This window comes from Narcine bancroftii, chromosome 5, assembly GCF_036971445.1.
Source record: "Narcine bancroftii isolate sNarBan1 chromosome 5, sNarBan1.hap1, whole genome shotgun sequence".
NCBI lineage: Eukaryota > Metazoa > Chordata > Chondrichthyes > Torpediniformes > Narcinidae > Narcine > Narcine bancroftii.
This window is the reverse complement of record NC_091473.1, coordinates 170,470,327-170,497,406: the sequence shown is the minus strand read 5'-3', so window position 1 is coordinate 170,497,406 and position 27,080 is coordinate 170,470,327. Positions and strand designations below refer to the sequence as shown.

The following is a 27,080-nucleotide window of genomic DNA, read 5'->3' as shown; positions in this document are numbered from 1 at the left end:
TGCAAGACCTGCTGAGATTGTCCAGCACCTCTGTGTATTGCTCAATAGGCCAACGTAGATTCTTTTATCTGTAGGAAGATAGGAATTCAACCAATAGACTGCTCTAAAGTCAAGGCACATTTGGGCAGAATATACTGCTTTATAAAGTTGCACTGCACCTTCAAAATTACAAAATGAAAACTAACATGACTGGTAACTATTTTGGCCAGGAGTCATTTAAACAAAGGAAACCCACCATAACCGTGGAAGTTTATCTTGACCCCAACTTGTGTTTCTTCATTCTGATTGTGCAGATTTTTCTGAATCACATTGCAAAAGTGATTTAAGCAGGTGACCTTCTGACCGCCCCAGTCACACCAACTGCACCTTTCATCTGACACAGCAGCTTGGCTTAAACCAACATCTGGAAACAAAATCAATGGATGGGCAGAAGAAATAATCAGTATTTTATTCGCTGTTTGTAAACATTTTATCATCTTGCTGCATCATAGTATTTCCAAAGAAAATAAGCATTTTTGAACTATGTATTTGTATCGTTGTATATTAAAACATTTCTGAAGCAGTATTAAAAAGAACTTTGTGTAAAAATCATTCCAACTATTTAAAAATGATCCCAGCAGAAAACCGAAGCAGCATATCCCTGACTTGTATTAATAAAACTGTCAAACGAAGCAGCCACATTTGCAGTATAACTTTGGTTTGAGTACAAGTAGTTTACAAAATCTGCAAAATTAACTATTAACCTTGTGTGGCCACTTTTTGAACACTATCTGCTGAAGGCAGAAAAATGAAGTTTGGTGAAAGGGTTCTTATTGAACTTCAAAAAAATACAGAAAGACAAAAGATGTTGGCAATGACTTCATATCATAAATGAAAGAAAGCAAGAAGCAAACAAGGGGTGAAGAAAAGAATGTACAATTGAAATCAATACACTCTTAACACTGCTAAGATTGTGGTTAGTCAATTCAATGTAAGTCAGCAGTATTGGTAGATGTTGGTTATTTTAGAATTGAACATCTTTGAACCACAGGTGCCTTCAGGGAGCAAGCTTGATGAGTTTTCCATCATGGGATGTAATCATCTGCAGTTAAATGGACATATTTTATGAAGATTAGCACAGTACCAGAAGGAAAATACTCCCAGTGGTTGTAAAACAATTACCACTGAAGGGACTACTTCAACGTTTCTCAAGGTAACTTTCATATTCCATTCTGAAGTTGAGATTGATGTAAATCCAAGAAATACATAGAGCATTTTTCTGATATTAAAATAGTCAAATTACATCCCACATTCAAATATGAGACCTATTGCTGATTTTCAATTATGCCTTTCACGGTTTTCATTATTGCATTTGCATTGATCTCAAACTTTTCCAGTAGCTCAGCTGATGTTGCACTAAATGGTACACCAGATACTGCCATCCGGTGGACTTTAATATGAGAATCCAAAGCAAGGGCTGCTGTTACAGCCTCACCAAGACCACCTGAAACCAAACAGAAAATCCAGTAATGCTAATTGTTGTATCTAATGTATTAAGCAATCAAGATAATTTAAACATGCACACACACAAAGACTAATTGTACAATAACTGCAAAAATGCCAAGAATAGGCCCATTTATGGGCTTATCCCAGATCCTTTGGAAGTTCAGAGGCAGGCCAAAAAATATTTAAGGAGAATATTACCAAAAGGTAGGATATTAATACAGGAAGCTTCTGCATGCTGCTCTCCAATAGCTGGCATATTACTATTAAAAGCTTATCAGAGGGCAGAAGTGAATTTCAGATACATTAGGACAATATTAATGCGAGGAGCGTAGTAAGGAAGCTGGATGAGCTCAAGATGTGGATTGACACTTGGCATTATGATGTTGTGGCCATTAGCAAGATGTGGTTGAAGAAAGGTTGTGACTGGCAGTGAAATGTTCCATTATTTTGCTGCTTTTGATGCGGCAGTTGGTGGATTAAGAGGGGGCGGTGTGGCATTATTTGTCAGGGAGGATGTTACAGCAGTGCTGAGGCAAGATAGACTGGAGGGCTCATCAAGGGAGGCAGTGTGGGTAGAACTGAAAAATAAGAAGGGTGAGGTTACGATTATGGGGGTATATTATAGGCCTCCAAATGGGGAAAGGGAACTAAAAGAGCAAATGTGCAAGGAAATAGGTGAGATGTGCAGTAGAAATAGGATGGTGTTGGATGGAGATGTCAATTTTCCATAGATTGGGAAACGCATTCAGTAAAAGGGCAGTTCAGGATTGCATTTTGCAGCAATATGTTGAGACGCCCACTGGAGGGGGAGCAGTGTTAGTTCTGTTGTTTGGGAATGAAATGGGGCAGGTGACAGAGGTGAGCCTGGAGAGAACTTTGGATCCAGTGATCACAGGTCCATTAGCTTTAGCTTAATGATGGAAAGGAATAGGTCAGGTCCGAGGTTGAAGGTCTTCGAGTGGGGGAAGGCCAGATTTGGAGAAATGAGAAGGGATTTGCAGAGATTTGTGTGGGCTGATCTTTTTGCTGGAAAGGATGTAGAAGGAATTTGGAGGGCATTTAGGGGTGAGGTTTTGAGAGTACAGGATCTTGATGTTCCAGTCAGGCCAAAAGGGAAGACTGAAGGTTTGAGGGAGTCATGGTTTTCTGGTGAAATTAAGAAGATGGTTTGGGACAAGAGGGAGGCCTATACTAAATATGAAAAACAAAGGATTGAGGAGATGTATGATCATTACTTAGATTGCAGGAAGAACCTTAAGAGAGAAATTAGAAAGGCAAAAAGAAGGCATGAGGTGTCCATAGCTAATAAGGCAAAGACGAATCCTAAGGGTTTTTCAGATATGTAAACAGTAAAAGGAGGGTTAAGGAGAGAATAGGTCCACTGGATGATGGGACCGGTGAACTATGTAAGGAACCGTATGAGATGGGAGAAATAATGAACAATTTTTTCTCACCCATATTCACGAGGGAAAAGGACATTGGGCAATACGAGAAAAGAGAGGCAAAGGGCTTAGTTATTGAGAAGATAGGGATTAGTAAAGCGAGGGTTTTGGAGTTTCTAGGGTCAGTTAATGTGGATAAGTCTCCTAGTTCTGATGGGATTTTCCCCAGGACTTTAAGGGAGGTCAGGGAACAAATAGCAGGGGCACTGACAGTGATTTTTCAAAGATCACTGGAGGAGGGGGTGGTTCCACGGGATTGGAGGATTGCGAATGTAGTTCCGTTGTTTAAAAAAGGCACGAGGTGCAGACCAAGTAATTATTGGCTAGTAAGTTTGACTTCGGTGGTGGGGAAGGTTACGGAGGGTATTCTTCGAGATAGTATACACGCATATCTGGATAGGCAGGGATTGATTAGGGGCACCCAGCATGGGTTTGTAAAAAGAAAGTCATGTTTGACGAACCTTGTTGAGTTTTTTGATGAAATGACAGCGGTTGATGGGATTTATTTGGATTTTAGTAAGGCTTTTGATAAGGTTCCGCATGGAAAGTTAATAAGGAAGGTTCAGTCACTAGGAATTAGTAGATTGTGACATGGGTTTAGAGGCGGCTGGAAGATAGTTAACAGAGAGTCATGGTGGACAACTGTCTGTCAGGTTGGAAGCCTGTGAAAAGCAGGGTGTCTCAGGAATCGATGCTGGGTCCCTTGTTGTTTATCATTTATATTAATTATTTAGAGGAGGGTGTGGTTAACTGGGTAAGCAAATATGCAGATAATACGAAAATAGGGGGAGTGGTGGATAATGAGGTAGATTTTCTTGGATTACAGAAGGATTTGGTTTGTTTGGAAGAGTGGGCTGAAAGATGGCAGGTGGAATTTAATGTAGACAAGTGCGAGGTGTTGCATTTTGGTAAAAATAACCAGAATAGGACATATGCAGTTAAGGTGAGGGCATTGAGGTCCGCAGAGGAACCTGGGGGGGGGGGTTATAGTACAGAGTTCAATGAAAGTAGATTCCCGTGTATACAGGGTGGTTAAGAAGGTATGCTGACCTTCATAAATCATAGTATAGAGTATAGGAGCTGGGAAGTGATGCTGCGGCTATTTGAGGCATTAGTGAGGCCAGGTTTGGAGTACTGTGCTCAGTTCTGGTCTCCAAATTATAGAAAGTATATAGATAAGATGAAGAGGGTACAGAGAAGGTTTACAAGGATGTTGCCTAGCTTACAGCATCTGGATTAAAGGGAGAGATTAAGAAGACTGGGACTTTATTCAATGGAACGAAGATGACTGAGAGGGGACTTGATAGAGTTATTTAAAATTATGAAAGGGATAGATTAGACATAAACAGACTTTCCCCTGAGGGAAGGGGAGACTGAAACAAGAGGGCATGAGTTAAGGTAAGGGTCAAAACTTTAGGAGAAATATTAGAGGATGCTTTTTCACTCAGCGAGTGGTGGCAGAATGGAATGATCTTCCAAATGAGATAGTTGAGGCAGGGTCCCTTCTGTCATTTAAGAGAACATGGAGGTGAGGGGTTTAGAGGGTTCTGGGTGGAGAGTGGGAGGGTGGAGCTAGTGGAGTTGTTCTAGTGAACCTGTTTCCGTGCTGTTAACGCGGTTATAATATTTGTTATATGGTTATATTAATTCCCATACAGAAAAACACGTTGCTTTCATGGATCCAGGTGTAGCTCACTCCACAGAAGGTTGGCACACTCTCATTTCACCTCCAGAGTTGGTTTTGCCCTGGACTTTAGCTGACAACTCAAATTTGGATCCGGTAAAAAAGTCTTTTCATAATGCAGTCTTATAAACAATGGGATTAAAAAAATATTGTCAGCCTGTAAACAGTTGAAATTGCAAATAAAATAATTTCAGGTATTTGGAGCAGATATTTGAAGTTGGAGTGAAGTAATAATTTTGAAGGACTTCACATTTCATCTCGGAAGCCTCAATTAAATCCTCTTGATTTACATTTGATAGCCCCTTCTGTTTGCAAGATGTAGCTTGCATCATATCTCCTACACTCATTCAGACAGAAGTATCCCCTCAACTTCAACTGCATGTGACTGCAAAGAACGTCTGGATTTTATAATGCAACCTTAAGTTTCAACTATGTCAATGACAGTACCAAAATTGCAAAAATGCCAACATTTCATTTATTCAATAAATTTTAGAAATAGTACTGCAGCAAGTATATCTCCAACCCGGACTTCACTGGTTCAACTGCATATTGAAAACTTACCTTCATAATAATGGTCCTCCACAGTAATAATCTGCTTTGTTTTAGTGCCTTTGGTACAAGAAATTATTGTTTGATCATCAATTGGTTTGATAGTAAATGGATCGATCACTCGAACAAATGTACCTGGAGTATCAAATCAATTTTAGAAGGCACAAATCAAAATATTATGACACATAATACAAATATTTTAATTATTTCAAATACCGATTAAAAAAAATCATAAATTGCAAGTTCATACAAAAAAAAGTGCTGCCGTGGATCAGCAGAGGAGACATTGCGCTCCTCCGCAAGGTTCTACTGCCTTGTCCAACTACCGATGCCCCCGTACAGGATTCAAACAGCCTGTTAAAGGAGCCGACAGTGGTTTATGTTAAAGTTCTGTGACCATGGGGTCTGAGCACAAGATTGCGGCGGCAGCCTCGGGGGATTATAAACTCTGGGGAAGCAGAGGATTGGAACATGGCACCAGGAAACAAGGAGACCACAACCCTGTTTGAAGAACAGCAGAGGAGAGGACCCTACGGAACAACTACCATGGTGGCTGACTAGTGCAAGCTGCTGGAGATTGGTCGAAGGGGTACCAGGTAGCAGACTCGGGATGCGAGACGGTGCCAAGGGCACTGAAGAATTCCTGATTGTGTCAGATATTTGGATTTGGAGATTGGATTGCTGTTGATTTGGACTCAACTCTTGAGGCTCCAGAAGCACTGGAAGTGAATCCATGGACACTCAGTGACTGAGGGGGATTCTCTTTTGCTTCTCTTTCTGACTGGAAAGGGCGCCAGGCAATTTCTGCTGATGGTGATTCTTTGCCTTTTAGACAGACTAAAGTCAATTTAGTGTAATACTACACTTGTTTTATTACATGACAATAAAGGAATCTTGAAAATCATGCCTTGTCCATGATTTCATAATTCGACAATATTCCCAGCACATCGATTCATTTAATTCAAATGGCATCTTTTTCAATCCACAACAGTATTTAATTAACATGAACAGGAAGGTATAACCTAATAAGAATAACTAAATCACAATGCAAAATTTATCAGAGCTATGCAATGATTTGCAAAATAAAATGTATATTGAAAAAAAAATCTGCTCTAAAGAGGGGGTTGGTACCTCTACCCATTTTTATATTTACCCTCTTCAGCTAGCTGGGTAGCTGCAGTCAATGCCTCGCGCATTGTCACCCCAGCAGCAACAATAGTGAGGACATCTTTATCGGTCTTCCGCAGAACCTGTCAGAAGAAGAACTTTCTTTGACAACTGTCAGAACAGAATTTAATTAATGTCATTTTATCTTAAAAAGTATTGTACACAACTTAAGTTCATCATCTGTAGCTTCCAATGTAAACAAAAGAGATGAGGTCAGTGACAAGAATACTATTTTCAGACTATCAACTTGAAATATAGCTATCCAAGACCAGGCTTTTTTTTTTGGTCTACTAATTTCTGAATGTTTTCAATCAATGTGATATTAAGACTCTCAAAATATTTTATAAACCTCTGTTGAATACTTTGAACCTATTGAAATCAATTGGCATAGTATCTTCCTGTGGATAATACTGTCCTTCAGATGACTTCACAAATGCAAACCAATGTGCATTAGATTGTTCAACAAGATTGGAACCAACTTTAACTATTTCAATTATAACAGATAAACAGACAATAGGAGAAATCTTGATGTTCAATCAGAAGTACCATAATTCAAGCCCTTGAAATTTTCCAAATTAACAGTAGCGTGGATATTTTGATTGGTACAACACAGCAACAAACCTTAGTTTGGGAAACATTCACAAATGGTAATTTTATGCTGGTAAATAAACTAAACTACTAAAGTATAATAATAAATAAAATAAAACATATTTCTAATCTTGTTAACGGCTGTCTTGGAATATATCATTAAATTATGTAGATAAAATGAGAAGGTACTCCATTAATTTCCATGAATAAGTTTTGTTATGCTGCCTACCTTAGCTTTTCCGACCTCAAATATTTCATTATTTTTATAAATGATTGTAGTCTCTGGTCGACTGGTTCGAATAAAGCAGATACCCTGCAGGGGTTTAACCAAGATTTCAGTTAAGAATCAAAAGAAAATATTTCAAAACCTAGTGCTGTACATTACAAAAGAAATAAATAACGGAACTGTTGTAACTGATACATGGTTGAAGTTCAGATCAATCCAGGGGACAGAAACTTAATTGACGCCTTGGCACAGATTATACACAGTGTGCAAAAATCCAATTGCACTTCAAAGCAGTTATAGTAAAAGTGCTAAAATCCAGACTATTTGGGAATTAGGTCAGTTGGGATTTTCAGGATTCTTGGGCAGTATATCCGTGGCACTCACACGATGCATACACGCAAAAGCGAAGAGTTTTTGAGATGTAAAGATTCTCGGCTGGATCTGATTTCTGGCATCTTGCTTTTCAGACTTCGACTGTTCTTGCCTGTGAAGCACTTTGGGAGAGCTTGTACCCAGGTTCTTAACTTTCACATACACAAGACTGAGAATTTTATTTGCAAACCAATGTCGTGTCTTGGTCCAATAAATCTGTCTTGACTGTGCAAGTCCGATCAAACTAAATTGTAACAAAGAAATTCATAATGCAAACCCAATTTTCAGTTTAGCTACAAATGTGCTGCTCTGTGAAGTGCAACGTTTCACATTTAGTCACTCACTGTATGACTACAATACTGAACAAGAATTCAATTCCTAACTATTCCCAAAATAAACAGTTGTGGAAAAAGGAAATCTTGATGCTGGAGGTCTCTGAAATAAAAACAGTAAATGCTGGAAGTGCTCAGCAAGTCGGGAAGCATCTGTGGAAAGAGAAATAGAATAATCAACTTCAGGTGATGAACCGTGGAATGGTTTCAAGCAAAGCCTTGCCACAGCCGGAAAAATATAAGGTTATAAAAGCAGTGACACTGTTAACACTCCAGAGGTCACGCATCATCTGCAGAAAAGGAATAAAAATGAACATCTCCTGCTGAAGACCTCAATGAGGAAAAAGGAGGTTACTTTTATGCTTAGGATGAGAGGGAAGAATGGATTCACAGCAGGGAGTGGGAAGAGCTTTGATTAGATGGGACTGATGTAGTGATCAGCTGTTGATCCAACCACCTGGTCAATAAATTATGATGGGGAGAGAGGAAGGGGGAGGGAAAAGTGAGGGGGAGGGAGGGAAAGCGAGGGGTGCCTCATACTCTTGGAAAATAGAAGCACTGGGGTCTTTTATTCACAGTTGCTTCGATGTGCTGCTCCAAAAGCGGTCCCCCAAAATGTGGCTCACAGAAACTAGAAGGTACTAACCCCCTCCCACCACCCCATCAATGAAGTTAGGTCCATGGTCTGTTGTAAGCAGAGCGAAGGTGTTCAGCGAAGCAATCTCCCAATCTAAAGTATACTGTGTGACCTGCTCAGTTTCTCCAGCACAGTGTCTACAGACTTTTCATTTTTATTTCAATCTTGATTGAAAAATTGTGAATTACTGTTTCACTTGTAAGGACTGTTTTGAGTTGACAAGAGTTAGATTAATGTGATGAGATAAATGGTTACATCTTCAGCATGGGAAAATGCAGTGAAAAGGGGAGTGATTAGTAGAGAGTGAAAGAGTCGATTAAAGAAGTAACTTTTGGAATTCTGGCATGTGCATTTTTAAAAATTTTTGAATGTCATCTCCACATTGATAGTGTGGGTGAAGCTTTGTTGTCATTTCACAGGGTGAACAAGATGGAAATATACAGTGGCTGAGGAGTGTGGAAAGAATTGATTTAAAAATATTTGCTTGAACATTGCACCGTTGTCAGGAGTTGTGCAGTTTAAAAGGTGCTGAATTTAAGTCTGCAGCCTATACCTTGGTATTAGCAGCTAGTTCCACTGCCCGTTCAGTTGAGACAGCATCACTTGGATAGAAGACTGTTGAGAAGGGAATGGCGCGAAACAGAGCCAAATCTTCCAGACCCATTTGTGAAGGCCCATCCTCACCTAAAAAGAATTATCAGCATTAGAAAATATCTCATTGATTTTTGAGGGAAGTGCACGTGTAGATTCCAAGGCAAGGAAGAGATAAATGATATGTTCATGCTCTCTACGCTCTTGGGTCAAGTATGACCATTTGTTCAACGTAACGAAAGACTTGCACAAGCCCAAATCCAGGATAGGAGAAGGCTGCAATAAAGAAAGTTTCCAGATGAATTAAGAATGATGTTAATACAAATTATTTAGAATAAGCTCACCAATTGAGACACCACAGTGGGATCCAACAAGATTAATATTACTTTCAGAAATTGCTGCCATGCGAATCTGATCAAATGCCCGGCAGAAGAAAGTTGCAAAGGTGCTGGCAAACACGACAGTCCTGTTCCGTGCACAACAGCCGACACCCACACTCACCTGCAAAGAAATGTCAACAGTTACTACTCAGCCAATTGCATCTTAAAAATAATTTTAAAAATCTCTCATTTCTTATTCTCTATATAGATTGGGTAAAATTAGTAAAAGAATCAAAATGACCCAAAAAAATGTGCAATCTTAATTCGTTTAATCAAAGACCATAAAAGATGTCTTTTAATCTTAGAAGAAACTTAATGATAAAAATAAACACAATAGTGAACTCCTGCCACCAGTCCAAATAATCTTGCAACAGTAAATGAAAACTAGGAAATATCAAGGAGCATACTGGTGTCAACCCAGGAACAAACAAGCTTGACTGGTTGAGTGAAAGGGTGATGAAAATATTTAGTCCTCCTGGTGATCTATCAAAAAATACAGTCTCGATTTATCCTAACCTTTGCTTTGATTTCCATGCACAAGCCAACTACCCCAACTTACCATGTTCTGCTCTGCAATAAAACATTCAATAAAACGTGAAGGATGCTCTTTCTTGAACAACTCTGAGAAAGTGGAGTTCTTTGTATCACCATCCAAAGCAATCACATGCTTATTGCCATGACCCAATTTTGCCAGTGCTATTCCATATGCTTTCCGTGTAGCTACCTGAAAAATTATGAAATATGTTCATACACAAACTATTATTAAAAGTATTACTCAGACCATGTTTCCTGTTGGTTTGGGCTGTGATTGAACAAGTTTTGTGCTTGTCGCTGAAATGGATTTGTTAAGACAAAGGCAATATGGTTAGTGCAACATTTACAGTGCCAGCGACCCGAGATCAAATCTACTATTGTCTGTAAGGAGTTAAGCATGTTCTCCTAGTGTCCACACGGGGTTCCTGCTGGTGCTCAGTTTCCTCCCATGTTTCAAAGGTGAACAAGGTTATTAAGTTCATTCTGTTTTATAATGAGAGTTTGTTGTCACATACACAAATTCAATGCACAGATGTACCAAAATTATTACGGCTGCTGCCAAACAGGTTTGTAAGATACACCGATTAGAGTAGTACAAGCTCATTTTCCACAATATGCCAAGACAGAAAAAAAGAGGTAATACAAATATTCACAGTTGCAGTTAGCACATGAAAAGAACAAATGACATTTCAATTGTGCGAATAGCTATTTTAGTGATCCCAAACGAGTTTACAGTAAGGGTTGCACGGAATTTTGAGAGCTTGATAGCTGTTGGATAAAAATTGTTCTTGGTCCTGAAGGTAGCAGTGTAAAGACGTTGTGACCAGCTGATGGGGTTCCTTTGACGTTGGCTGCCTTCATGAGGCATCACCTCATATTGATGTCTTCTGCATTCTGCACGAGTTATCAAACCATAGTGACCATCTGCGTACTTTTCAGAAGAGTAGACTAATTGGCAACATGCCAAATTGCCTCATACTCTTGGAAAATAGAGGAATTGGGGTCTTTTCTTCACAGTTGCTTCGACCTGCTGCTCCAAAAGCGGTTCCCCATAATGTGGCTCACAGAAACTACAAGGGACTAACCCCCTCCCACCACCCCGTCAATGAAGACAGGTGCATGGTCCCTTGCTTTCCACTTCCAAAAGTCCACAATAAGCTCCTTGGTCTTATTGAGATTGAGACCAAGATTGCTGTTCTCGTACTGCACAATTAGATTCTCAATCTCAGTCCTATATTCTGACTCATCATTTCTTCATATTCAGACAACAATGGTGTCATCACTCTTTGCACAAACAGATGTTAAATATACCTGCAATAGTGGGACAGCTGGGCACAAAGTTTTCTCTGCTCACTGGACAATTGGAGCTAGTCTGCATTCAATGCATCAACTTCCACAGTTTCTGGCATCTTCAACAAGATTTCACAAGAAGACATATTTTCCCTTCCACACTTGGCACTTGGGGAGCATCACCCTCCTGGTTTGTTTCCTTAGTCCTTGTTTCTATTTCCAACCACCGCTGTCACGTCTCACTGCATTTTCCCAGACAAACATGAAATTCATCACAATTTTCTTTATACATCTTCTCTTCCAAGAAACCCAATCTTCTCAAGAGAAATGAATCATTTGCATTTTTTCTAAATGCTTATTTTTTTTAACATCATCATTCCAAATACATTAAATAACAATATCAATCTCAAAGTTATTTAACACAAGCACCAAAATCAATAAGCCAGATATAAATATTGTAAAATGCTCCATTCATTGAATGTTCATTTTTTTTTTAAACCATAAAAAAAGTAAAACATGCTGTAAATGTGAGATGATCAAGTACAAAAAATTAATCTCTGGTGAACTTGACAGATTATAGAGAGCACCAAGAAAAAGGATACTTAAGAATAAACAAATTCAAAATTAAATGAGCTTATTCCATTCAAGTCCTTGTTCAAAATTAATTTCACATTCCAAATTGACCTTGAGAAGGTAGTGACAAGCCACAACTTATGGCTTTCTCTAAAGTATTGCAAATGACATTTTTCTGAATATTTGTACTTTTTTGATAGTTACCAAACCTGTTTCAACAATAACATTTGGACAGAAACTATTGGGTCACACTTCCTCCATCCCAATGTCATGTTATCTAATCGTTTAAGCTGCCCCCCCTCCCAAAAAAAAAAATCACAGACTACATTTATAATTGCCTTTTAATTTCCAGACAACATTAAATCCTGTTAAGAGGTCAGTGATACTAATTAGTATGATTGCTTACCTTCTCCAGATGTTTGTATGTGGGTGGCGAAGCCAGTTTAATATTTTCAATGCATACAGTTGGTGCATCCTCCACTGGCTGCCCTGGGATAAGCTTCTTGTGGTTTGAGATTCCAGATTTGATTGAATTAATAATTCCCTCCACTTTATCTTTCGGAATGGGTTTGCCATGCCAATTTTCTTGATCTTCAATACCTGAAAGTATTTTAAATTGTGAAGACAACAGTTAGGAATTGAAAACTCACAGATCAGCAATCTTGCAGGAACTACTGCAAAACACCATGAACAATCTCTTGCTTATAAGAGTAGTGGACTTCAAATCTTTTAATGGACACAGAATACACTCAGCAATCAAGTTTAGATTGCACACATTAAGATTCATTTTACCATCAGAAACATCTGATCTTTCGGAATAATGTAACAATAGTAAAATTTGCTGAAAATGTCTTTCTCTGAAAATCATTTATTTTGTGCATCTCACATTTGTTGGAATTATAAGAAAGCAGGTTCCAGCTTGGAAAAAAGGGAATGAATGGTTGAAATATTCAATGTTTTAGAAGTGTTGTCATACAGTGCGTTCAAAAAAACCCTGAGAAATGGAAATGGGGAAAAGGGGAAAGGTGGTGGTGAGGAAGCAGAAATGAGATGTAAACAGAGTATGAGATGGCCATGTTGAACTATATGACTATAAATATTAACGGAATACATAAACAAATCAAAAGGAAGAGGCTATTAAATTCACTGAAAAAAGAAAAAATAGATATAGCATTTGTGCAGGAAACGTATCTAACTGAAGAGGAACACAAGAAATTAAGGAGAGACTGGAGAGGGCACATAATGGCAGCATCATACAACTCAAATGCCAGAGGTGTAGCTATATTAATCAATAAAAATGTATCAATCAAAATAGAGGTGGACATAATAGATCCAGCAGGGAGGTATGTAATGATAAAGTGTCAGATATATTCAGAACTCTGGAATTTGGTCATTATATATGCACCTAATTAAGAAGATCAAAAGTTTATTTAAGATATTTTTTTGAAGATTGTAGATATTCAGGGGAATATATTGATAGGAGGGGACTTTAACCTTAATTTGGATTCAAAGATGGATAAAACTGGACAAAAGACGAGTAGAAAGAACAAAGTAGCCAAATTTATGGTTAAATCAATGCAGGAAATGCAACTTTTGGATATATGGAGGAGACAACACCCAAAGGAGAAGGAATACTCATAATATTTGAGTAGACAAAACATACTCAAGGATTGACCTGTTCCTGTTGTCAGCCCATATCCAAGGGAGAGTTAGGAAAATGGAATATAAAGCTAGATTGTTATCTGATCACTCTTCCCTGTTATTAGCAATAGAACTGGAGGACATCCCACCAAGAACATATAGATGGAAATTAAACTCCATGCTACTTAAAAGACACGATTTTAGAGAATTTATTGAACGCCAAATTAAAATGTACTTTGAAGTAAATACGGAATCAGTGAAAGACAAATTTATATTATGGGATGTAATGAAAGCCTTCATCAGAGGGCAGATAATAAGTTATGTAACTAAAATGAAGGACTACAATCGGGAAATAGAACAGCTGGAAAGGGAAATAGTAAGTACAGAAAAAGAACTAGCAACAAGAAAAGTTACAACAAAAAGAAGAGAATTGGTGGACAAAAAAAAAATGCGAAACACTACAAACATATGAGGTGGAGAAGAACATAATGAAGATAAAGCAGAAGTATTACGAGCTTGGAGAAAAAACACACAAAATATTGGCTTGGCAGGTTAAAACAGAACAAGCTAAAGGAACGGTATTGGCATCAAGGAAAAAGGACAAACAAATTACATATAACCCAACAGAGATCAATGAAAACTTTAAGGAATTCTACGAGCAATTATACCGAACTGAGAACGAAGGGAAAGAAGACAAAATAGATGAGTTTCTAGCTAAAATGGAACTACCGAAATTGCAAGAAGAGGAGCAAAACAAATTGATAAAACCATTTGAAATAGAGGAAATACAGGATATATTAAAAAAGCTACCGAACAATAAAACTCCTGGAGAGGACGGACTCCCAATAGAATTCTATAAAACATTTAAAGACTTATTAATTCCTCCTCTCCTGGAAGCAATGAACCAGATTGAAGAAACATGAAACTTGCCAGATTCATGTTATATAACAATAATTACAGTAATACCAAAGATGGGGAAAGATCCACTAACATCAGCATCGTATAGACCAATATCTCTACTTAACTCAGATTATAAGATAATAGCAAAACTATTAGCACACAGATTGGCCGACTGTGTACCAAACATAGTAAAACTAGATCAAACTGGATTTATTAAGAAAAGATGAACAACGGACAATGTCTGTAAGTTCATGAACTTAATCCATGCAGTACAAGGAAATAAGACGCCAACAGTGGCTGTTGCTTTAGATGCAGAGAAAGCCTTTGACAGGGTAGAATGGAATATTTATTCAAAGTATTACAGAGGTTCAACCTACCAGAGAAATATATTAATTGGATTAAAGCGTTATATAAGGATCCAATCGCAAAGGTGACAGTAAATGGATATATAATCCAACCAACTTAAATTAAGCAGGTCAACTAGGCGGGGATGTCCACTTTCTCCCTCACTGTTCACTTTAGCAATAAAACCATTGGCAGAACTGATAAGAATAGAATATAAAATCAAAGGGATAAAAATAAAAGAGAAGGAATATAAAAATCAGTCTATTTGCAGATGATATACTATACTTAACAGAACCAGAATTATCAATAAAATTACATAAGAAATATGGAGAGATTTCGGGGTACAAGATCAATGCAAATAAAAGTGAAGAGATGCCAATGAATAATGTGGATTACACAAAGTTTAAAAAATAATCACCATTTAAATGGCAAACACAAGCAATCTGATACCTAGGTATTAGACTAGATAATAATCTAGGCCATGTATACAAATCAAAATATTAGCCATTAATGAAGAAATTACAAGATGACTTAGAAGATTGGAAAGACTTACCTCTAACACTGACAGGAAGGATAAATTGCATTAAAATGAACATATTCCCAAGGATACAATACCTATTTCAATCGTTACCAACTCCCTTAACAGAGAAATTCTTCAATGAGCTAAAGAAAATATGGAAATACTTATGGAAAGCGGGGAAACCGAGGATAGCGCTACATAAATTAACAGAATAGTACAAACAAGGGGGTTTGCAGCTACCAAACTTTAAGAATTATTATAGAGCAGCACAATTAAGATATCTATCAGATTTTTATCAAACAAGGGAAAAACCAGATTGGACCAGGATAGAGCTAGATAAAATATGGGAGAAGGTACTAGAACATATACTTTATAAATGGGATGAAAAACTGGTGCAATATAGAAGTTCGCCAGTACTGCACCATCTGCTCAACATTTGGAAGAAGATTCATGTAGAAAGGGAAAAAAACATAATACCAACTACCAAAATTATTATTGACACAAAATCAACTAAACCCTTTCCTTTAGAGAATGGGAGAGAGGATAGAAAATTGTTTTTTGGGAAATAATTTATTATCATTTGAACAAATGAAGTACAAATATGGAATAACTCACGGTACAATGTTTGCCAACCACCAACTGAAAACCTACTTAAAGGACAAATTGGGAAGCAGACTGAGGTTACCTGACGGAAGCAGCTTTGAATGTGATTACAGACACAATGATAATTAAAAGATTTATAACAAACATGTACATCAAGCTGCAAGAGAAAGAGAATGATGAAATGAGCTGTAAACCTAAACAAAAGTGGGAAAAAAGATCTAAGCATAAAGATAAAAAATGAAATATGGGAAAAGTTATGCTCTGGAACTATAAGAAATATAATAAATACGAGGTTACGCATGATACAATATAATTGATGACACAGGCATCATGCCCCAAACGTTACATAAATGGGATCCAACAGTATCAGATAGATGCTTTTGCTGTAAGAAGGAAATGGGAACAACAGTACATGCAATTTGGGCATGTGAGAAAGTGGAAAAATTTTGGGAAGATCTAAATCAGGTATTAAATAAAATCACAAAAAGCAACATACCAAAAAATCCAGAGATCTTTCTTCTAAGTAATATAAGAAGAAAAGAACTAGGCCTCAATTTGGATGAAGCACAAAAAAGATTTATTATGATAGCCTTAGCTGTAGCAAAAAAGTATTATGTCAACCTGGAAATCAGAAGAGACCCTGAGAGTACAGCAATGGTACATAGAAATGAATAAAGGTATTCCATTGGAAAAAATAACATACAATTTAAAAAATAAAGCCACATTATTCACACAAATTTGGGAACTGTACATGGAACACAACAGGGAGGGCCTACCGCGAACCTCCATCCCCTAAAATGATAAAATGAGAAGACGAAATGAACTGACCAAGTGTGTAAAAGTAGATGACACAATTTTCTTGTTTATTTTCATTGTGTGATGACATTGTTTAATGGGTTTATTGTACTGTATATGTTGAACGTTTAATGGGTTTGGAGGGGGGTGGGAAGGAGGAAGGGAAGGGGGTATAAAGGGGAGAAAATGACACCATGTTTGTGTTTATTTTGGTTTATTGTGTAAAAAATAAAAAAATATTTAAAAAAAAGCAAAACGAATATGCTTCATAAAAATTGATTATGCCACAATGACCTCGTCTTGATAATCATGCAATTTTTGGAAATTTCACAATAATTTTAGAACTCAACCAAAATTGGTATTGCATAGAATTTTGAGCATATTTAAAGCAGAGGTTGATAAGTTCTTGATTAGTTTGGGGATCAAGTGTAATGGGGAGAAGGCAGGAGAATGGGGTTGAAAGGAAAAAAAAAAATCACACCAACTATGAAATGAACGACAGAGCAGACTCAATGAGCTGAGTGGCCTATTTCTGTTTCAAAGCCTTACGGTCTAACATTTTTGGTTCAGATTGTGATTTCTAGAATCCTTTGAAGTTATTACTAAATAGAACTACATTGTTTTTTCTCCCCATGAAATGCACTTTATTTGGACTTCTATTAGAAAATAAAGGCTAAAGGAATCTGAGGCTGACAGATTCCAGGTATGCACATTCCATTCAAGATAGCTGAGGCACAACACATTCTTTCAGAGTATTAGCAGTTACTGCAGCACAGAAACAGGCCCCTTCGTCATTTCTAACCTGTGCTGAACCATTTTTCTGGATGGTCCCACTGACCTGCACCCAATCCATAAGCCTTCCATATCTCTCCCATCCATGTACCTGTCCAAATTCTTGAGCCTGCGTTTACCACTTCAGCTGGCAGTTCATTCCACACGCCCACCACTCTGTGTGAAGAAATTCCCCCACGTATTCCCCCTAAACTCTTCGCCTTTCTACCTTAACCCATTATCTTTGGTTTGTATTTCACCTACCCTCAATGAGAAAAAGCTACCTCCATTTACTCTGTCTATCCCTCTCAATTTTAAATACCTCTAACAAATTTCCCTTATTCTTCTACGCTCCAAGAAATAAAGCCCTAACCTGTTCAACCTTTCCCTATAGCTCAGTTCCTGAAGTCCAGGCAACATCCTAATCAATCTTCTCTGCACTCTTTCTATCTTATTGATATCCTTCTTAAAGTTAGGTGACCAAAACTGCACACAATACTCCAAATTTGGTCTCATCCATGTTTTATAAAACTTTACCATAACATCCTAGCTCTAATATTCAAAACCGTGGATTTCTGAAGGCCAGTGTGCCAAAAGCTCTCTCAACTGCTTCATCTACCTGTGACATAACTTTCAGAGAATTATGTTTCTGTAGTTCTCGATCCTTCTGTTCTACCACGTTCCTCAGTGCCCTACCGTTCATTGTGTATGTTCTTTCTTGGTTTGTCTTTCCAAAATGCAACACCTCACATCTGACTGCATTAAATTCCATCTAATATTCTTCAAATACATCATCAACGGAATGTTTCAATGTCACATGATCTAATAAACTTGCAGCTAAACACTGCTAGTAGCTTCCCTGATCACAGTTACCCCCAACTCTATATTGCAGGATCATTTTGGACTGTTACCAAGAACATCACTTACAATCTATGACATCCTAAGGTATACATTACATAAAACTGTCGCAAACTCATTTGCCCAATTTGTATTTCCTTGTCTTTGTGCTCTACTCATTCTTATCCCACTCTTTCTTCAGTGAATCTGTTGATCAACACACCCCACAAATAGTAACTTGGTTTTCCTTGAAGTAATTTGAGCTATTTACCTCATTTACTCATTATGATTAAAGCTGTTGAATTATTAGTGACTTATGATGACCCACTGCATCATAGTGCAAAATTTCCAAAATAAAGATGGGTTAAATTAATGAGGAAAAACATCAATTACATCATCCTTCAACACTTGCTTTTCAATACCCTCTCAGTAAAATATCATGATTTAAAAGAAATGCATGAATGATGAACTTCACATCATGCAATTGGAAGCTCTGTTCTATTAAACATTGAATATTAATGCTCCAACACAGAATCGTGAGTTTGCTCTCTTACTTCTGCCGAGTCAAATATATATCTCTGTATGGAAAAGTCAGCTTTTTCAACTCTAAATCAAGGGTAGCTATCTTAATAAATAAAATATTCAACATATCATTTAACGTGACAGCAGACAAATGATAGATATATCACAGCAGCAGGGACGTTTTCGCAGAAACAGGTGCTATAGGTCAATGTCTACGCACCCAACTTCGATGCTATCTCATTTGCTAAATGCTATCAAGTACACTAACCTTGTTAGATACCCACACAATTACATTTTGAGGAGAGGGGCATTTAAATTGTGTTATGTAATCCCCACAGCACTTCTCGATCCATCATGACCTGGTTTTGTGATGCAAAATGGGCTGACTGACCCTTGGAGATGTTGCAATCCCTCAAATATATTTTAAAATAATGACGTTCATTCTCTTTTCAAAGGCAAAAATAAGATGGAATTTCCATAAAAATTTAGTAGTTAAGGTACCTTCGATCCCTTTTCCTTTAATGGTCTTGGCAATAATAATAGTTGGTTTGTTGCAGACTGTGCTAGCCTGCCAAAAAGCTTTGCAGAGTTCTTCAACACTGTGCCCATCTACCACTTCAGCATGCCACCTGAATAGAAAGGTTTAGGATTCATGATTAAATAATAGTCAACACAATTGTCAATTCAAGCAGCTAATAGAAGGATAGAGTGAATTATTCAAAATATTTCAACGAATTACACTGTGAGAAAGTTACTTAATCAATTATAGCAATGGGCTCGAACTTGTTGACCTGGTACCAGTGAAACTTGTATCATGACATTGTCAGCCTCGCATCTTACTTTCCTGATCCAGTTGGAGAACATTAAACACTGTCCTTGGCATCCAGGACTCCCAACTGCAGTATCTGAGCAGCGACCAGGCCTCCACAATCCCCACCATCATTGCTAGCTACAAACGTTGTAGGTGATTTGAATATTTTTATTAAATGTCTAGCATTCAGAGACTTTTAAAATTATTGAAACTGAAATCAATAATGTTTAAAAATTTGTCAATTTAAAAAAAAAAATGAGTGAATAAACAAAAGCTGGTTAAACTCAGTGAGACAGGTAGCATCCATGGACAAAAATGGTCATTCACCATTTTAAGTTGGGCCCTTTATCAAAACTGAAGTCGGAAAGGTAGATATCAAGTATCTAAAGGGGTAGGATTGGAAGGAGGACAAGTGGTGATTGAGTATTGAACAGCAATAGTGGAAGAGATGGAGAGACATTAAGAGACTACTGTGAGGGGGTGGGGGAAGGAGTTGGAGAGAAAATGTGAATGGAACCAAATTGAAATGGGAGTTACCTAAATTTGAAAAAAAAATGTTCATGCTCTTGCACTTAAAGCTGCCCAGGAGGAATATGTTGTGTTGTTATCCAAGTTTATGTTTAGCAATGGATGAGGAAGAGGACAAACAAGCTTGTGGAGGAATAGCGAGGGGAATTAAAATGGCTAGCAGCAGGCAGTTCGAGCTTTGACCACCAGACAAATATTTGTGCATCTTCGTGTGAAGGGTAATTTTTAAAATTCAGGTTTTAAAGAAAATTTAAAGCAACTATATTTGCCTCCAACATCTTAGTCCGATAATCCCTATTAAAATTAATAGGTTATTGAGGTAAAAGGCAATTTGTTTGATTAGCCAAAGATGTGCACCAATACCAATCTTCTATACCAATAACTAGCAATTATCACTAAATTCTGGTTCAATTTGTAACTGACTAGATTTGTTATACAGATACAAAAAAGAATGTAATTTTCAGCTTCAGTAAAAAAAATCTGTACTTCAGCATTAATCTCACCCTGTCAAAGGCATTAGCATCCATCTTCCTTCTTGACAGCTTCCACTTCAGCCCATTTGTTTATTCTCAATAAAATCCATGTCCTTTGATTCAGACATTTCCTAACCTTAACCCCTCTACTTCATCAACCACATCTTCTTAATTCTCTCCCCTGTAAATGTACTTCTCTGACCAGCTTTTTGTCAGTTTTGACCATTTTCTTTTTGGTTGGCCATTTTTAAGGATATTGACATTCATTCAGAAATTTAAGTAAACATCTGTGTTACATGGAAACTAATTAACAACTTAGTTACACCACAAATAACTCCACTGTGCTGATTTAATCTTATAAATTCTGCAAAGTTTGACAAGTTTGGAACTGTATGATGCAAGAAGCAGATTATGGAAATTTCAAGTGGAGCTTATGGAGTTAATTCCTGCTAATTCAAATAAATTCTATTTTTCAGATCATTGTACTGTTGAAGATTACAGTCCTTGAAGTGCTCAACCAGATGTTTTTTTAAAATGAGATGATTGCCTCTTCTTCTTGTGCCCTTTCAAGATCTCGACTTTAATTACTCCTTGGGTGTTGATCTAATTCATCTGCCTGTTAACATAAATATTTGCTTCTGGTTGTTGATCTCTTCAAAGGAAATCTATCCTATATGTTCCATCCACGCTCTCAAATTTATACATATTAAGTCTCCCCTGTTCCAAGGATAACAATCTTATGTTGTTAATTGTTCAATGATTCTCCAAAACCATTCTCTGACAACATCCTCACAATTCATTCTGTCCCTCTGCTTCATGTTCCACTGGTGACGCCTTCCCAACATTCCTCTAAACTGAATCCGAGTTATAATTTTTCTGCTTAACTAAGTTGACCACCTCTTGTAGAACTAGAAATTTTTTCCTCACTGTCAATTGCGTGGCAAACTTTTGTGTGGCATGCCAAGTTTTTAGTCTTATAACCTATACTAAAACCTAAATGACATAAAATGAGAAAACAAGGATTCATCATCAATGGGTATGTAAATAGCATAATTCATTTATTACATTTTCACTGATATAAAAAATCCAATTCAAATTGTGCATTCCATGTAATTTTCAGCCAGTTAAGTAATTTTGTATACAAGTCATTTGTGATGTTTGGATTGTTGCAGATCAAAATGCACAAATATCACAGTCACCGGCGAGTATTCATAAATATGAGATGAGGTATAAACATTGACTGTAATATATAATGAGGAAGTGTCCAGGAGGGGGGAAGATCAACACTAGTTGAATGGCTTTACAACAACAACCTTGCACTCTCCACTAGCAAAACTAAGGAACTGATTGTGGAGTTAAAGAAGGAAAAACCAGAACACAAACCAGTCCTAATCAAGGGGGTCAGCAGTGCAAAGGGTAACGAACTTCAAATTCCAGTGTCAACATCTCTGAAGATCGATCCAGGGACCTTCATGTTGATGCTATCAGCAGTTTGAGGAAATTTAGTACGTCACCAAAGACTTGCAATTTTTTTTTTTTTTTTTTTTTTTTTTTTTTTTTTTTTACACAGGTGTTCTGTGGAAAGTATTCTGACTGGTTGCATCACTGTCTGATATGGATGTGCCAAAGCACGCGGCAGGAAAAAGCTGTAGAGTTGTGAACTTGGTCTGCAGAATCATGGACATTAGCCCTTCTACAAGATGTGGTGTCTCAAGAAAGCACCCTCTATCATCAAGGACCCTCACCACCCAGACCAAGCCCTTTTCGCACTGCTACTACCATCAGGAAGGGGGTAGAGGAGCCTGAAGATGAACACACAAAGATTTTAAAAAAGCTTCTTCCCCTCCACCATCAAGAATCAGAATTTATTGTCATCACGATATTATAAACCATCTTTCAACAATAAATATAAAAAAATATTAAAATAGTGCACAAAAAAAGGTAGCATTTTTGGTTCATTGATTATTCAGAAATCTGACGACAGCAGGAAAGCTGTCCTTGTGCCGCTGAGTGCTCATTTTTCGGCTCCTGTACCTATTCCCTTATGGCAGCAGAGTGAAGAGGGCATGGCCTGGGTGGGGGTCTTTGAGGATAGAGGCTGCTTTCTTAAGACATTGCCTCATGTAGATGTCTTCAATGGAGTGAAATCTGGTGCCTGTAACTTGCTCCTGAATTCACAATCATCTCCTTGGTTTTGCTAACGCTGAGTGCAAGGTTGTTGGCATGACACCACTCAACGAGCTGTTCTATATTCCTCCTGTACGCTTCCTCATTGTCATTTGTGTTTCTGCCGACAACTGTGGTGTCATTGGAAAGTTTGTAGATAGCACTGAAATTGTGCCTGGCCACACAGTCACAGTCATGGGTGTAATAATGAGTAGAGCAGTAAGATAAGCAAGCATCCTTGGGGTTGACTTGAGTAGATGATCAGTGACAATAGACAATAGGAGCTGGAGTAGGCTCTTCGGCCCGTCGAGCCAGCACCGCCATTTTACAGATCATGGCTGATCACTACCATCAGTACCCCTTTCCAGCCTTATCCCCATAACCCTTAGCTCCTTTGCCCACTAGAGTCTTATCTAACTCTCTTTTGAACATAATCAGCTCTGTTCTCCCCCCTCCCCCCGTTTCCCCTCTCTGTTCTCCCCCTCCCCGTTTCCCCCTCTGTTCTCACCCCTCCCCCGTTTCCCCCTCTCTGTTGTCCCCCTCCGCTTTTCCCCGTTTCCACCTCTCTGTTCTCCCCCGTTTCCCCCCTCTGTTCTCCCCCCGTTTCCCCCTCTCTGTTCTCCTCCCCCCGTTTCCCCCCACTCTGTTTTCCCCCTCTGTTCTTCCCTCCCCCCATTTCCCCCTCCCATTTCCCCCCTCTCTGTTCTCCCCCCCCGCTCCTCCTTGCAGGTGCTGCTCCTCACTACTCCATTTTGCTTTTCCCATCTCCATTTTCTCTCCGTCCCCTCGACCCTCCTCCAGGCCCAGGCTCCCCTCTCGTCCCGCTCCCCTCCCTTTGCGCCCCGACCATCAAGCAGCGCCTTCAATGCGCTCAGCCGCCCTCCCGCCACACGATCACACCCAGGACATGTTGTTTCCAATTTGTACTTTCTGTGGTGTTCTGAAGAGAAAGTCAAGGATCCAGTGCAGGGGGTGGGGTAAAGAAGCCCAGAGTTTGTAGCCCCCTGACCAACAATGATTCTGAATAGACAGGTAACTATAGACACCTCACCTTTTCTCTTCTTTTGGACTAATTTTTTTCAATATAAATGTAATTTTTTTTCGCCAGTAATGGGCACACAACATTTCGTGCGACATGTTGACAATAATATACTGTGATTCTGACAGCACTCCAATGCATTTTATCACTATTTCATCTTTAATTTTCAGAGTGTGTGGAAGAGACCTTATTCTAATATCTTGAATAACAAATGAACTCTCAACAGCACAGCATCTTCTCATGTCTAATGAGCAAAACTCAAGGTTTTCTTTTTGCATTTAAGGGTTAGTGTTTACTGCTGACACAACCAGTATTAATTGCCTATCCTATTCAAGTACTAACATTTATAAGATAAAAGATCATTATGCCTTCCCTCTTTTCTCGCATCCAACATGTGAAGTTCCACATCTAATGTTCAAACTTGCAAACTTACCCAAATGATTCACAACGTTTGCGATAGATTTCAACTTTATGCTGGAGTGGAGCAGGTTCACTTTGACCTAAGCGGTTCACATCTAAAATAGCCATTAGGTTGTCAAGTTTGTAGCAAGCAGCAAATGCCATGGCCTCCCAGACTGAACCTTCAGATGATTCACCATCTCCCAGTAAGCAATATACCCGGTAACTGCAAGCAGAGAAAAAAATGAACAATTCCAAGATATTTCACGGTCAACTTTAGCATTTGTTTGTAAAATAATTTACAATTCAAATACTTAGAGACGCATAATTGATAAACATCTGTGGATGCTGTTTGGAATTCTGATGAAAATCCACATCAGACCGACTATTAGCAAAGAAGCCTTAAATGTTTGCAAGTAACAGTAAGCTCAGAAACATGGTTTGTTGTGCAGATCACAGTGGAATAGAAACATTTGGCATTTACATTGCAACTTTAAATTGTCCCGAGCTATAGACAGACCACCCCCCCCCCCCCAAAAAAAAACTTGGTCATATTGTTCATTTTAAAGAACAATTTGGAAGGAAAGGTGACAAAAAGGCAGGTGTTTCAGTTTAAAAGACTAAAGATTCAAATACATATACATAGATGGGAGGATGAAGGAGGAGAACAGAGGACAGATCTAGAGAAACACAAGTGTATCTCAATGTTGTAGGATTGGATAACGTAAAGGAGCCAAATCTAAGTTGCAAATCAAAGGTGAATAAGAATTCAATGGAAAGAAATCTTAGAACACTTTGTTCTGAGAATAATACATTTAAATACTATTTTCTTAATGGAGAACTAAAAAAAAAATTGGAGGAACAAAGCAAGGAAAAGTAATCAAAAAAGGGTCATGCAAGTTTGGTATTTATTTTGACAGGATTGAGAAAACAAAATAGTTCAATTGCAGAATGTTTTGGTTTGAGCCCTTCTGAGTACTACATGCTGTTCTGGATATCAAAATTTAAAATACATATTTATCTTGAGGAGCATACATGAAATAAAATGCGATGAGACCAGTTTAAAAATACAAGTTATGTATCAGTTACTTGAATATTGTTGATATCCTTGAAGTACAGGTTTGAACAAAAGATTTACAAAGAAAGTTTTCTGACAGGTTTAATACTGAGATGTTTTAAAAAAATGGAAACGAAAGATACCATGAATGTAATGGAATGTGGTTACTTATAGGAGTAAAATCAGAAAGAATTTTTTCCCCTAGATAAAATCTGCTGGAAATTTGGAATTCTGCAGAAGTACTATGTGTACAGGAGCAGATGGAATTTTCAAGTCAAATACAGATCATTTTCCAATCAATCAACTGATATAAATCAATGACAGGATCAACCATGATTTGATAGAAAAAAAACAAGAAACTAATGTCATTCTTCTGTTGTTAATTTTGAAAAATAAAAGATCAGATATGTGCAACAGAATTGGTCAAAAACAGTAAAACAAAATTATGCACAGGTGAAGTTTTGGTAAACTACAATTTTAACAGATGAAGTAAAAACAATACAGAATAAGATATGTTTTTGGAGAACTTAATGACATAAAATGATCACCTGGCTTTATCAAAAAATTTCCCAGTGTATGCCATTCCAGCAGCAGCTCCCAAACCTTGTCCTAAAGATCCAGTGGCAACATCAACAAAAGCGAGTTTCTGGAGAGAGGGAGAGAAATAAAATGTCCAGGGAACATATTTCACAAAACAGTATCTCGGAAAGAGGCAATGGATATAAATGTTTGTACTCTTGCAAAGAAATTTGCAGCTTCTTCCATTTTTCTTTGCACTTATTTTGTTAGAGAAGCCAAAATAGTTGAGATCAAGCCTTAATAACTGTTGGAAAGTCTTGTGAAATTTAGAGACATTATCTGCTCCTGTTCCCCAAAGTAGAGCACTTTTGTTTTCCATCAAATACAAGACAAAAACTTGAAGATGACATTTCCGCAATACTCACTGGAACAGGGTGCCCTTCAAGAATGGAACCCATTTTCCTCAGTGTTGATAGCTGATCCAGATTCAGGAAACCAAGTTCTGCCCAGACAGCATAAAGTATTGGGGCTGCATGACCCTAAAATAAACAATCAAAATAAAGCTGTATTTTGCATATTTTACAGCAACTCTACCACCACAAAGTTAAAGTTATCAATACAACAGCAATGATCAGAAAGTCCACAGAACACAAAAAATTTTGAAAGCCTTTTCCATTTGCCCCAGGTCCAAATCTGAAGGATCTGTTAAGCTTCCACCATTTTCAGCAATCTGTGAAGACAGACTGAAGAGAGACTGATGAGTCTCAAACTAACGGTGGGAAATTACTGGAGAAAATTCAAAGGGACTGGATTTATGTCTATTTGGAAAAGCAGGGATTGATCATGGATAATCATTATGGCTTTATGAGGGAGAAACCTTGACTCATTAATTTGATTACTTTGAGGAGGTAACAAAAGAAATTGAAGAAGACGGGGGGGGGGGGGGGGGGGAGGTCCCATACAATAGGCTGGTTCAGAAGGTGAAAGGAATGTGGCATCCAAGGCTAATTGGATCCAAAATTAATTTAGCTATTGGAGGTAAGAGGGCAGTGGTGAATATTTTTCTGACTAGTTGTCTATAACTGCTGGTGTATCACAGGATTGGCGCTGAACCCTTTGTTATTTGTGATAATATGTTAACTGCAATGTGAATGTAGGAGTTATAATTAGCAAGTATGCAAATTACATAAAAATGACTGGTGCTGTGGATCATGAGAAATATTGTCTCAAGTGACAGCAACATATAGATCAGTTGGAAGGTTGGACAGACCATTCACAAATGGAATTTAATCCTAACAAATACA

The 27,080-nt window shown here is 37.9% G+C and overlaps 1 protein-coding gene across 2 annotated transcripts in view; it reads right to left on the bottom strand.

Moving 5' to 3' along the window:
* Positions 1–433: 433 nt before the first annotated feature.
* Positions 434–27,080, bottom strand: part of LOC138764179 (transketolase-like) — a 42,452-nt gene continuing 15,805 nt past the window's right edge. For both annotated transcript variants that reach the window (XM_069939736.1, XM_069939737.1), the window contains 12 exons: positions 26,202–26,315; positions 25,806–25,903; positions 24,235–24,426; positions 19,286–19,413; positions 12,257–12,450; positions 10,013–10,177; positions 9,418–9,574; positions 9,036–9,166; positions 7,145–7,228; positions 6,314–6,410; positions 5,173–5,295; positions 434–1,483 (listed from right to left, as the gene is read on the bottom strand). In XM_069939736.1, the coding sequence (XP_069795837.1) occupies positions 1,305–1,483; positions 5,173–5,295; positions 6,314–6,410; positions 7,145–7,228; positions 9,036–9,166; positions 9,418–9,574; positions 10,013–10,177; positions 12,257–12,450; positions 19,286–19,413; positions 24,235–24,426; positions 25,806–25,903; positions 26,202–26,315 (1,662 nt within the window). In that variant the 3' untranslated portion in view covers positions 434–1,304. The remainder of the gene's footprint in view (positions 1,484–5,172; positions 5,296–6,313; positions 6,411–7,144; positions 7,229–9,035; positions 9,167–9,417; positions 9,575–10,012; positions 10,178–12,256; positions 12,451–19,285; positions 19,414–24,234; positions 24,427–25,805; positions 25,904–26,201; positions 26,316–27,080) is intronic.